General features: G+C 43.8%; 2 protein-coding genes across 3 annotated transcripts in view; one reads left to right on the top strand and one right to left on the bottom strand.

The window, feature by feature from the left end:
• pdcd11 (programmed cell death 11) overlaps positions 1-4,134 on the top strand; it is a 57,022-nt gene extending 52,888 nt beyond the window's left edge. For both annotated transcript variants that reach the window (XM_043712900.1, XM_043712899.1), the window contains exon 37: positions 2,989-4,134. In XM_043712900.1, the coding sequence (XP_043568835.1) occupies positions 2,989-3,160 (172 nt within the window). In that variant the 3' untranslated portion in view covers positions 3,161-4,134. The remainder of the gene's footprint in view (positions 1-2,988) is intronic.
• A 6,519-nt stretch (positions 4,135-10,653) lies between these two features.
• LOC122560979 (calcium homeostasis modulator protein 1-like) overlaps positions 10,654-12,891 on the bottom strand; it is a 4,361-nt gene continuing 2,123 nt past the window's right edge. The window contains exon 2 of the mRNA XM_043712224.1: positions 10,654-11,254. Coding sequence (XP_043568159.1) covers positions 10,781-11,254 — 474 coding nt within the window. The 3' untranslated portion in view covers positions 10,654-10,780. The remainder of the gene's footprint in view (positions 11,255-12,891) is intronic.

Raw genomic sequence — 12,891 nt, 5'->3', positions numbered from 1 at the left:
CAACACTCCATAGGACCTTACCATTAAGTGCATAAGTCCTGCTAAGATTTGCTTTCCCAAAATGCAGCACCTCACATTTATCTAAATTACACTCCATCTGCCACTTTTCAGCCCATTGGCCCATCTGATCAAAATCCTTTGTAATCTGAGGTAACCTTCTTCTCTGTCCACTACACCTCCAATTTTGGTGTCATCTGCAACTTACTAACTATACCTCTTACGCTCGCATCCAAATCATTTATATAAATGATGAAAAGTAGTGGACCCAGCACCGATCCTTGTGGCACTCCACTGGTCACAGGCCTCCAGTCTGAAAAACAACCCTCCACCACCACCCTCTGTCTTCTACCTTTGAGCCAGTTCTGCATCTAAATGGCTAGTTCTCAGTGTATTCCGTGAGATCTAACCTTGCTCACCAGTCTCCCATGGGGAACCTTATCGAACGTCTTACTGAAGTCCATATAGATCACATCTACCACTCTGCCCTCATCAATCCTCTTTGTTACTTCTTCAAAAAACTCAATCAAATTTGTGAGACATAATTTCCCACGAACAAAGTCATGTTTGCCTATCCCTATTCAGTCCTTGCCTTTCCCAATACATGTGCATCCTGAACCTCAGACTTCCCTCCAACAACTTGCCCACCACCGAGGTCAGGCTCACTGGTCTATAGTTCCCTGAGATGATACAACTATCTCAGCAAGAGGCCCAGCAATTACTTCCCTAGCTTCCCACAGAGTTCTAGGGGATTTGTCCACCTTCATGTGTTTTAAGACATTCAGCACTTCCTCCTCTGTAATATGGATATCTGTTAATCAAGGGACAGCAACAGGCCACAGGACACCAAGGGGAATTCTCTTGTTCTGTTGTGAATAGTGACTGTGGGAGCTTTGACATCACTGAGGGTGCAAGCAGGTTACAGATTAACATTTCACCAAAATGGTGGAAGGTCAGCCACTGTGGGGCCACCTTAGTACCGTGGCCTGCAGTTTGTACTCTGGGATTGGGAATTGGGGCTTAAGCCTATAAACCTGGATATATTGAGCTGATTCACACACAGTACATGGTTTCAAAGTGTAACTGTTGGCCCAGCATATCCCACAACAGGTCAGTAAGGTGTTTCATTGTTTCTGATGGCGTTTATTATTGCTGTTTTTGTATACAACACTCTGCCATTTAATCTGCCTGGTGCACAGTCTGACACACCACCCCATGAACTGTGCTACACTGCACCCAACTATCCTTCACCAGCCAATGAGAAGGTCAGCCCAGTCAGATGAGGGGAATGTTGTGATCCTCACAAGAAGTACGTCCACAGATGTTGTTCCAGAATCCCAAGTTAGAATTGCAGTCTGTATGTGCTCTCTACCTCCGAAATCTGAGGCAGAGGTGGCTCCCTCAATGTCACAGAGTTAAGGAGAGAGGAGTGAGAAATATTGGCTGAGACACTGAGAGGATTCTCCACTTTAGTGCAGTGAGATCATTCCTGCTCACCTTTCTGTTAGTCTCCCACCTGTGGGAACTGTGCTAATTGTGTTCCTGCCTCCAGTTGTAGGTGACCTGCAACACAGCATGTCAAAGAAGGTAACAGATGTCCTACTGCACTGCAGTACAGACTGTTCAGCTCAGAAATATCTTTTCGTTGTCTCTGTGCATCCCAGCTGAACTAGGAATGTCTGCAGTCCAAATAAAGTCAGCTGATCCTTTAGCATCTTGGGTTAATTTCTTTCCCAGCCCAGCCTGCAACTATTTTGCCCACCAGTGTCCTGACTTTGAACGCATGGTCAGGAAGAATGCAGACTGCTTTTCATCCTAACAACTGAGCAGGTATTCAGTCTGGTTGCTGCTGGTGCAATCTGAAAGCTATACCCAGACCCAGCAGAGGCCAGCTGACTGTCTGTAGTGCAGCCCATACAGAGCCCTGTAAATTGCTGACATCCACTCTGTGAAGAAGGGTGTGTAGTACTATCGTCACTGGACGAGGAATCCAGACGCCCAGTTTACTACTCTGGGGGTGTAGGTTCAGATTCCATCACAATTGATGGTGGCATTTGAGTTCATTTGATAAGTCTGGAATTAAAAACTAATTTAATGGCAATCAATTCTTTTTCTGTCCAAAGTCCATCTGCTTCACTGTTGGGCCTACACGTGACTCCAGACCCACAGCAATGTGATTGACTCTTAACTGCCCTCTGAAAGGCTGAGCAAGCCGCTCAGTTCAAGGGACAGTTAGGGATCAGCAGTAAGTGCTGGCCCAGCTTTCATCCCAACAATTTTTTTTTAGAAAACACCTTATTGTGGAATAAATATTGTCTGGCACGACTTGAGTACAGAGCAACCTGGATTATCCGAACAAGACTAGTGTGAAGTATTTTGTTCAGATAACTGATTGCTCAGATAACGTTTTTACGGTACTTTGAGATCTTGTTTGGATAATCCGAAATTCGGATAATTGATGTTCAGATAATCAAGGTTGTTCTGTATTTTCCCATGACCTGGATTCATGACTGAGGGTATAGTTTCTCTCTCTGCCTGTCATGTGCATTTTCTGTCTTTCTCTATCTTTTTGCCTGTTGCCTTTCCCTCTTCTTTGCCTGTCACTCCTCTCTCTGCTCCTCACTCCCTCCCCATTCCTCGTACTCTTTCAAATCCCTTTGTTATCTTGTGCACACTGATTCGGTTACTGAACTGATAGACATTGTGTCAACTTGGAGTGAGAATGAAGGAACAGATTGGATAAGCTTTGGAGTTCTCTTCAAAGGACATTAAAGATCAAAATGGCATTTTTGATGATTATTTGATTAAGATATCCATTTATTAATGCTGCAGATATTTGGTTTTCCCATTGTGGGATTTGAACTCTTAACCTCTCGGTTGGGAATCCGATACAATAATCACTACTTACCAGAATCCAAACTCAGTAAATTATTCAGAATGTGAATTGTAGATTGAGTAGTTCACAACAACGTATTGCTCTCTGCCCTGTAGGCATCTCTTCGAAAGAGTCATACACCTGAAGCTTGCACCAAAGAAGATGAAGTTCTTCTTCAAAAGGTATCTTGAGTATGAGAAGAAACATGGAAGCGAGGAGAGAGTACAGGGTGTGAAGGAGAAGGCGCTAAAATACGTTGAGTCAACGAGCTTGCCTGTGGACAGCTAATCGCACTGATAGCTGCACTTTACAAATTGGACTTCTCAGTGGCTACATTGGTGTCTGAGGTTCCTGTGTTCGAGGAAGGGCAGTGGGACAGATCTCTGGACAATCCGATGTCCAAAAGCTTCTCCAGTTCATCAGCAGTGAATACATGTAGAGTTGAGAATCTGGGGTTGATTGCAATCTCAGTGCCAGAGCCTTTCCCTGCTTTCCCAAAGATAGCTGGTGTAGTAAGGCATTGATCCAGGGTGCTGTGGTTACCTCATGGCCAAGTGCCCAGAACAGTTCTTGCACCACATTCGTTCAGACTGATGGTTAACTAAGAACATTCCTGCTGTTAACTCTGTATTGCCAATGAACATTATTCCCTCAAATAAAGCCCACCATATTGCAAAGCTGTTTTACTAGTTTGGAAATCAGGACTTCTGTTGTTAATGCAGTAACCAGTGCACACATCTGCACATCTTCCATTGCTGTCTTTCCACCTCCCACAGCCCATGATTAATGATAAGTCCTGGCTCTAGGTCTGCAATGTTTCAGCCCAGAATCCAGGCTGCAGCATGTGACTGCAAACCTTTTCAGGTGAGCTGAGCAGATTCTCAAAGGGTCTGAGTTTGTTTGGTCTCTTTTCCACTTGATATCATGGTGACGTGGCGACTGCAACTTCTGAATTGTTGGACAACGAGTTGACAAGGTCCAGGGGCCTGGCAGGGGGTGTGATGTGTCTCTGTTCTGGATGGAACTCAGACTGAGATGTTACAGAGTGAAATAACGGTGTATGTTTTATGTTAAGGGATAGTATTTTGCTGTATGAGCCTCTTTACAGGACTGACCCCGTTCTGGCAGTGTGTGCTATAATGCCACGGTGCTTCCTGATTTTGAATGTTGCTATCAGTCAGTCTCAGATGTAAGTCTCCTTTGGATCACTAACACTCTTGCAAACAGTTCCTTTCTCTCTATTAAAATACTATGATTTTGAACGTTTCTAACTAATTTCTTCATCGTGTCCTTGAATGAGTTTTAACCCCCATCAAATTCACTCTGGTTTCTGTCGTTCCAGCCATCAGGTTGGCTCAGAGATAGGCCCCCAATCTGCCTGCCAGCCTCCATCTGTCAGTGACCTACAAGCACCTTGGGCCTTTTATGATATTAAAGGTGCTATATAACTGCTAGTTGTTGTAACACAGCAAAGACACAACAGGTGGTCACTAGAAGTCAAGGAATGAATGTGAATTGCATATCGTGAAGCAAGTTTATTAAGTGAAGGACCTTGAGAATTTGATGGGCTGGGTGGTGCTTGGTGGGAAGTTTGTGTTGAAATGAGAAGCTGCTTTCAGTAAAAGTGACCGTGAAACCGTTTGCCATAAAACTCAAAGGAAAATATGCCATCTTCATCTGCTCTAGTCTGAGAGAATACAAACTCTCAGCACCATCCTCACCCACTCTTAGTCCTGTTTTACTGATGTACGATAATGCTCTCTTCATCAGAAAGGATGAGGCTATCCCAACACAGCCATAAATGTAAACCAGAACAGCAGTGGTGTCGGGTTTTCTGGAAAGCAGACGTGAAAGGTAGAGAGCACGGCTGACATCTTCCATCCAGGAGCTAAAGTAGACCATGCAGCCCAAGGAGTTTGCTCTGCCTTTCAATTAGGTCATAGCTCATCTGATCATTTTCAACTCCACTTTCCTGCCTTTTCCCTATAAATCTTGATTCCTTTACCTATTAAAAATGTCTATTTTGCCCTAAATATAGTTAATGACCCAGCCCTGCAGTAAAGAACTCCACAGATTCACTATTCCCTGAGAGAAGAAATTCTTCCTCACTTTCTTAAATGTGCAGCCTCTTCTTCTGAGACTATGCCCTCTGATTCTAAACTGTCTCACAAGGGAAAACGACCTCTCCGTATTTACCCTGTCAAGTCCCCTAAGAATGTTGTATGTTTCAATAAGGTCTCCTCTCATTCTTCTAAACTCCAATGAGAATAGGCTCAACTCCTCCTCAGAAGACAATCCCTCCATACCCAGTGTGAGTCTAGTGAATCTTCCCCAGACTGCCTGTACCTTTCCTTAGATAAAGAGACCAAAGCTCTTTGTTATGTTTCAGCTATGGTCTGACGAGTGCCTTCTCCAGATTTGGAAAGAGCTGCACCTTTATGTTTTGACAACAAATCAGTTCAGGCTTAGGTGGCCTCCCCCTCTCAATCTAAATCTTTCTGTCCCCACTGTCTAATCTTGATGGTACACATAGTTTCTCAGCACAAAATTCTCCATTTCACTTACTCAAACAATTATTGCCACATCTCCAGCACAAGCCGAGGATAATCAGCTGCTGTGTACTTTGGTCAGTGTGTGGCAAGTATTCCTTAGGACCCCAGGTTTGGCCACGTGGTGCTGTTGTCCTTGAACAGAGCTGCAATTGCAGTTTAATGCAGTTTAATGGGTTTAATGCAGTTCCAAGAAATTGTGCCAATCAGGCATCTTATATTGGTTTTAACTATTGGATAGGATGTGTACCTCCAACACCTAAACATGTCCGTTTTTACATGTTTCAGGCACAGGAAGTTAGCCTCCTAAATTGGATCCATTTTATGTCTATTTAATCTCAAAAGAGTCCAATTCTAAGACCATTTTTATATATGACTGTGCTGATAAATTTATCAAAACAAATATGCAATGATAGAGAAACTGTTGCAAAGGATCTCATTGTCCCAGAATTCATCAGGATCTGGATCAAAGTTCATCTCTTGTGCTGTACAGTCTGAAGGGTAGGTGAGAACAGGCTTTGGGTGAACTCTGGTACCTTCTGTGGTCAAAGAGATATGTATCAGCTCTGACCTGGAGGATAGACACTTAGGAAAACTACTGCTCATTTACAATTCTCAGCAGTGCTGAATTTAGTCCCCTTGGAGGCAGCAGTAAACAAATGTGTAATTTAACAGAGTGCAGCTCCAAGAGGCAGTGTGAACTTAAAGCCTGTGCCAAACACCTCTTGTAGTGTCCCTCCCCCTGGACTGGGAGGCCCAGGTTTAAGTACTACCTGCTCTAGAAGTATGTAATAACTTCACTGAACAAGTTGTTTAAAATGTAACCTATTTTTAAATCAAAAATCCTGGGGCTTGTGAACCTTTGGAAAGGCATTTCAAAAGGGTTGAAGTTCAAGTTAAATGCAGCTTCAGCAGTTTGGTGTTATCAAACTCAATTTACTGAGTGTTACAAATCAGTGATTAATACCTCAATTAATATTATCATGATATTGTTTTAATGCATATCACCAGAGCTGATGTGCAATTGCTTGAATTTTAAAAAATATTTTCAATAAAGGCAAGATGATGTGTCAGAACTCGAGGGCAGGATAAGTTATTACTAAAGAGGAACCCACTCTTAGGAACAGTCATCAAGATAATGGTCACCGTCTCCTAGCTCCTGATTGAATAATTTCCAGTGTTTGCTTTCCTCAGTCTTTATTGAGGAGATTAAAAATCACACAACACCAGGTTATAGTCCAGCAGGTTTACTTGGAAGCACTAGTTTCTGAGTGCTGCACCTTCATCAGGTGGTTGTGGAGAAGAAGATCGTAAAATGCAGAATTTATAGCAAAGGTTTACAGTGTGATGTAACTGAAATGTATTGAGAAAGACCTTTATTGAAGAGATGAGTGGGTTGGAAAGGATGTGGGTTCTACCCAGCTCATGAGAACAGAAAATTCAGGTGTGAGACAGCAACTGAAAGGACAGCAACCTGTAGAAATTCACTGAGGATTAACCATTAGTGCTGGGCTTATGCAAAATGGGTGAGTTGATTTGGCAGGGAAAAAGGAATTGCTGCACTGTGGCTAACTGGGCATCATTCCTGGCAAAAGTCTGCTTCTATATCAAAAACATTCAGCCAATTCCCAGGCATTAATTTGGACTTTTGTTCTTATTTGGATAGGGGTATCTCGAGCCGCAGGGGCTTCTATTGCCTGTTCCTAATAATCCTTGAGAAGGTGGGGGTGAGCTGCCTTCTTGATACTGGCAGTCTGTCTGTTGCGGTGAGACCCACTATGCTGACAGGGAGGAAATTACAGAATTTGTTGTTTTTATATCAGAATTGGTTCGGGGGGGGGGGTGGTCTCACTGTCTCTATATTAGATTTGAGACATGGGGTTAAGACACAACAGGACTCAAGCTTTACTGCCTGAGGCTTGGATGTTCCTCAGAATGAGATTGTCTTGCAGATTTGATGGGCCAAATAGCCTCTATCTGCACTGTAGGGATTCTATATATCGTGGATTTATATTATACTCTGGTGAACTTCAAATCATATCAGGTTTCAGGTGGAGATGTTTTAAAATGAGTTTCGCTCAGCAGTTTAGTCCAGGAGTATTGACTCCGAATAGGTGACTGGACCAGGCAGAAACCAGGAACAAACAGGTCTTAGAGTCATTAGGGATATTTAAGCGACGCTTGGATAGGCACATGGAAGATAGTACATTGAAGGGTACGTAGGTTAGTCTGATCTTAGAGTAGGATAACAGGCCAGGACAACATTGAGGGCTGAAGAGTCTGAACTGTCCTATTTCTAATCCTCCCTGGTGACACCTCACCAAAATGCTCTTTAATATTCCATGATTCTAAAGTCCTGACTGTTTAAGTATCAACAACTGAAGTGAAAACAGTTCTTCCTGTCAATGGATTGTTACGTCCCAGTATATTCTGAACTTCAAACTAATTTTTTGCAGTGTTTTGCGCTCCATTTAAAAATACAATGAGAGTCACCTGAGGATTATTTTGTAGATGTGAACCACTCCCAATCTGTCTCGAGAGAACTGATTCCTAATTCAGGGGGAATGAGCAATTGAATGGGTTTCTTCAACTGAAAAGAGACTGTCTTAGACTTTCAAGGTGTAAAATCCTGAATATGCAATCTTCCTAACCATGCACTGTATTTGGAAAAGGATGTTAATCTTAGGAACAGTCGTATGATGAAACACTATTTCCTCTGGTCTCCGCTACATTGGTGAAACAAAGTGTAGACTGGGTGACCACTTCGCAAAACACCAACATTCTGTCTGTGAAGGAGACTCTGAATTTCCAGCTGCCTGGACCTTCAATGCACAACCTTGCTCCCTGGCCAACATCTCAGGCTTGCTGCAGTGCTCCAGCAAAGTTGGACGTACAGCACCTCATTTTCCATTTGGAAACTCTACAGCCTTCTGGACTCAATATTGAATTCAACAATTTATGGCTAGAGCCACATTCTCCCATATGCTTATCCCAACCTGCGAAAACTAGGTTTTGTCATGTCGTCTGCTATTACACACTACCCATTGTTAGCCTCTAGTAATCCCCATTAGCAGCCGTTCCTTTGTCTAACTGTTCTTCTCTCTCTTTGGACCCTATCTCCAGCTATCATTTATTCCAGAATTGTAGAACCTCTACAGAGTGAAAACAGGCCGTTTGGCCCAACACGTCCACACCAACCCTCCAAAGAGTAACCCACCCAGACCCATTCCCCTATATTTACCCATGACTAATGCACCTAACCTATGCATCCTTGAATACATTATGGGCAATTTAGCAGGGCCAATTCACCTAACCTGCACATCTTTGAATTGTGGGAGTAAACTGGAGCACCTGGAGGAAACCCACACAGACACGGGGAGAATGTGCAAACTCCCCACAGACAGCCCAAGGCTGGAATTGAACCCAGGTCCCTGGCACTGCAAGGCAGTAGTGCTAACCACTGAGCCACCATGCTATGCTTAATTCCTTAACCCTTCTCCCAACCTTATCTTGTGCATTTAAAAAAAACTTAGCTACCTTCAATTCTGAAGAAGAGTCACTTTGGACCTGAAATGTTAACTCTAATTTCACTCCATGGATGCTGCCACACCTGCTGAGATATTCCAGCAATTTCTGGTTTTGTTAACGGTTTCCTTTGCCTGCTTTTCAAACCACAAGAAGCTGTGCTGCAGCCAGAGTTCCATCAGGAAGCTACCAAACGAGTTGCAAGTCACCTAAGTGGAGATGGTGTAAACAGCAACCTCATGAAAATGGAAGAATACCACCCCCACCCCCCATTCCCCCCCCCCCCAACAATTGATTTCAACTTCAAATTCACAAGAGAAGCTAACTCCTGAAAATTCAGTGACAAGACACCTCACAGCTCAGTGAAAATCTCTCTTTTACAAGATCTTCACATCAACTGAACTGTCAACTCATCCAAGAAATGACAACCCTGCCATAAAATTATGACTATCTCCAGTATTATTTTATTTGTCCCTATAACTACTTATTGTATGCATGGTCAGATGTATGAGATGAGTGAGATGTGTTTCAAATATCCAGATAAATGTTGCCAGGATTGGAAGATTTCAGCTGTAGGGAGAGGCTGAACAGGCTGGGGCTGTTTTCCCTGGAGCGTTAGAGGCTGAGGGGTGACTTTATAGAGGTTTACAAAATTATGAGGGGTATGGATAGGATAAATAGACAAGGTCTTTTCCCTAGGGTGGGGGAGTCCAGAACTAGAGGGCATAGGTTTATGGTGAGCGGAGAAAGATATAAAAGAGACCTAAGGGGCAGCTTTTTCACGCAGAGGGTGGTACATGTATGGAATGAGCTGCCAGAGGAAGCGGTGAAGGCTAGTACAATTGCAACATTTAAAAGGCATTTGGATGGGTATATGAATAAGGGGTTTGGAGGGATATGGGCCAGCGGGGGACTAGATTGGGTTGGGATATCTGGTCGGCATGGACGGGTTGGACTGAAGGGTCTGTTTCTGTGCTGTACATCTCTATGACTCTATAAGACCTTTATTTTAAAACTCACAAAAAGCTTGCTGCTAGTTTATTTAACTGGGAGAATCACTCTGAGGGGAAGAAAACACATAACTTTTACATGCCAACATACCGATCAGGCCTAGTAGAAAGAAACATACTTTATCGCAAACAGAAATTATTTCCAGTGCTGAGCTCAGTCCAGTCTATTCTATGAGCACACAAGACCTTCTACACAGGGATGACTGAAATGAGTCAGAAACTGATTCTCTGGCATGTTGAAGGTGGACCATTATATCCATATGAGAATGTTACCACATTCCCTCTTGGCTTGAGTGTTCTGCTCTGGATTGGCAGCAGTTGACCCTCACTTTGAGATTACCATTTACTCAGGGTCATAATATTCAGCCATGGGTCTTCACGTGATTGAATAGGTCACATTTTGACTGGGAAGTCTTTGAGCTGAGGGGGAGTGAAACATTTGCTCCTTGCTTCTGACGCGGCTCTGTCTAATCATTAAAACTGACAGTGTATTGCAGCTCAATTTACACATTGTTTCTGTTTGGAATGAACTGTAGCAAGCTCCGCCCAGTCATTGTTGTCCATTCTGCTGTGTTTCAAAGGGAGCATCAGAATGTCTTGGTAGCATTTTCTTTGTCCTCCCCCGCAATCCTGGGCAGTCACGGAACCAGGACCTGAACCAGCTAACAGTGGCCCAGCAACTCGGTCACGATCACGGTGGTGAGTATGCTCATAGCTCCTGTACTGGTGCCCCATTGGGGTAGCGGCTACAGCAAAGATGTCAGTCTTCACAACAAACCCAAGCAACAGACACTGACACAATGCTCACACGTCAAAGCGACGATTCAGACCTTGCTATAGAAGACAATGTTCTCCCTGCGTGGCTGAGGACACTTATTGGGGACCGGGTTCACATCACCATTCTGATGGACATCCTCCTTCACACCCGTGTTCACATTTAATGGTGGTTTGCACTTGTGCCAGTTCCTCAGTAGTTTATTCATATTCGCACTGTCAGTGATACCAAAGAGCTTCTCCTGCTCTTCACCAGTTTCGATATCATGGAGCCTTGGCATCTGATAGTGACTGTAACCTCTGACCATCTCATCCTGAAACCCCTCAAAAAACTGCTGGATACAGACCTTGGCGAAACCCTTGGCATGTTCTGTGCACATTTCCTCGAACAGCTTGCGCTCAATATCAATGTAATGGGACCAATATTTTGTCTTCAGGAAGGCAACTTGGGTGAAGCAAGGTCGCATTGCTCTCACCAGGAAAGCCAAGAAAGTCATCATCAAAATAAAGCACCAACCTAGAGCCTGTCAGGGAGCAACACAAACATTCTCATTCACAGCCTCAACAACAGGACTACAACAGCATTGTGTTAGATACAGGGTAAAGCTCTCGCTACACGTTTAAACTGAAAGTAAACCTCTCACTACTCTTTTCAAACCGGAAGTAATGCCCCCTTTTACACTGCCCCATCAAATACTCCCAGGACAGGGACACCACCAGGTTAAATACAGACTATAGCTCCTTCTACACTGTCCCCATCAGATACTCCCTAAGCAGGTACTGCACGGGGTTAATTATAGAGTAAAGCTTTCTTTACACTTGCTCGATCAAACACTCTCAGGCGAGTTACAGCACGGGATTAGACACCAGAAGACGAGGTGTGTCCTACGTTTCAGAGGTGTGTAATATCACCTCTGAACAAGTTGATTAGAAAATACCGAGGTACAGAGTAAAGCTTCCTCGACTCTTTTAAACTGAAAGTAAAGCTTTCTCTGCACTATCCACATTAAACCTTCCCAGGACAGCAACAGCAGGGGTTAGAAACGAAGTAAAGATTCTTGTACTCTTTTAAACTGAAAATAAAGCTCCCTCTACTGAACGTAAATCATTGTCTATTATTTTAAACAGGGAGAAAGTGAGGACTGCAGATGCTGGAGACCAGAATTGAAAAGTGTGGTGCTGGAAAAGCGCAGCAGGCCAGGCAGCATCCGAGGAGCAGGAGAATCAACGTTTCAGGCATAAGCCCTTCTTCAGGAATGAGGCTGGTTTGCCAAGCGGACTGAGATAAAAGGTAGCGGGGAGGGAATTTGGGGGAGGGGCGCTGGGAATGCAGGTACTGGTTTTCCTGGTTGGGTCCAAATTGTGTTGGTCTGAATGTGGTCCGGAGTCCGTGCGGGGTCAGTCGGTTCCGTAGGCAGGTGCTGAGTAAGGAGATGTGGCTGTGGTAGCGAGTCTGTTTCATGACACAATGTAGCTCAGGCTGCTGAGAGAGGCACGGGAGGAGATATCAGTGCCCTGACATTAATTTCAAAATCCTCTCTGGCCACAAAGGATGTGTCAGGGGACCGGTGGACTGCTAATGCTGTCTCATTATTAAAAAGAAAGGAGGGAATTACAGGCCACTCAATCTAAACTCTGTGGTGTATAAGTTATTAGAACAATTGCTGAGGGACACAACATATTCGCACTCAGACAAAGATGGATTAATCAGGGATAGTCATCGTGGATTTGTTAAGGTCGTGTTTGACAAATTAGATTGTCATTTTTAAAGGAGGCAGCCAGCAGCGTTAACAAAATCAGAAGTCACATGACACCAGGTTACAGTCCAGCAGGTTTATTCGAAGGCACAAGCCTTCAACAGAGCTCCGAAAGCTTGTGATTTCAAATAAACCTGTTGGACTGTAAGCTGGTGGCGTGTGACTTCTGACTTTGACCAGTCCAGTCCAACACTTCCACATCAGTGGTGATAAAGGTAATACATTTGCTGGATTTTAGCTTTTGACAATATCCGTCATGGTTGATCAAGAAAGTAAGAGCCCATAGATTAAAGATAAAGGGGCATGTTGAATCCAAAATTGGCTGAGTGGTGGAGGGAGGTTTCAGTAACTGGAAGTCATTGTATTCAGTCCTGGTTGCCACATTACAGGAAGGATGTGGAGGC

This window comes from Chiloscyllium plagiosum, chromosome 22 (assembly GCF_004010195.1).
Source record: "Chiloscyllium plagiosum isolate BGI_BamShark_2017 chromosome 22, ASM401019v2, whole genome shotgun sequence".
Classification (NCBI taxonomy): Eukaryota; Metazoa; Chordata; class Chondrichthyes; order Orectolobiformes; family Hemiscylliidae; genus Chiloscyllium; species Chiloscyllium plagiosum.
The sequence above is the reverse complement of the archived record's forward strand: the minus strand, read 5'-3'. Positions and strand labels throughout refer to the sequence as shown.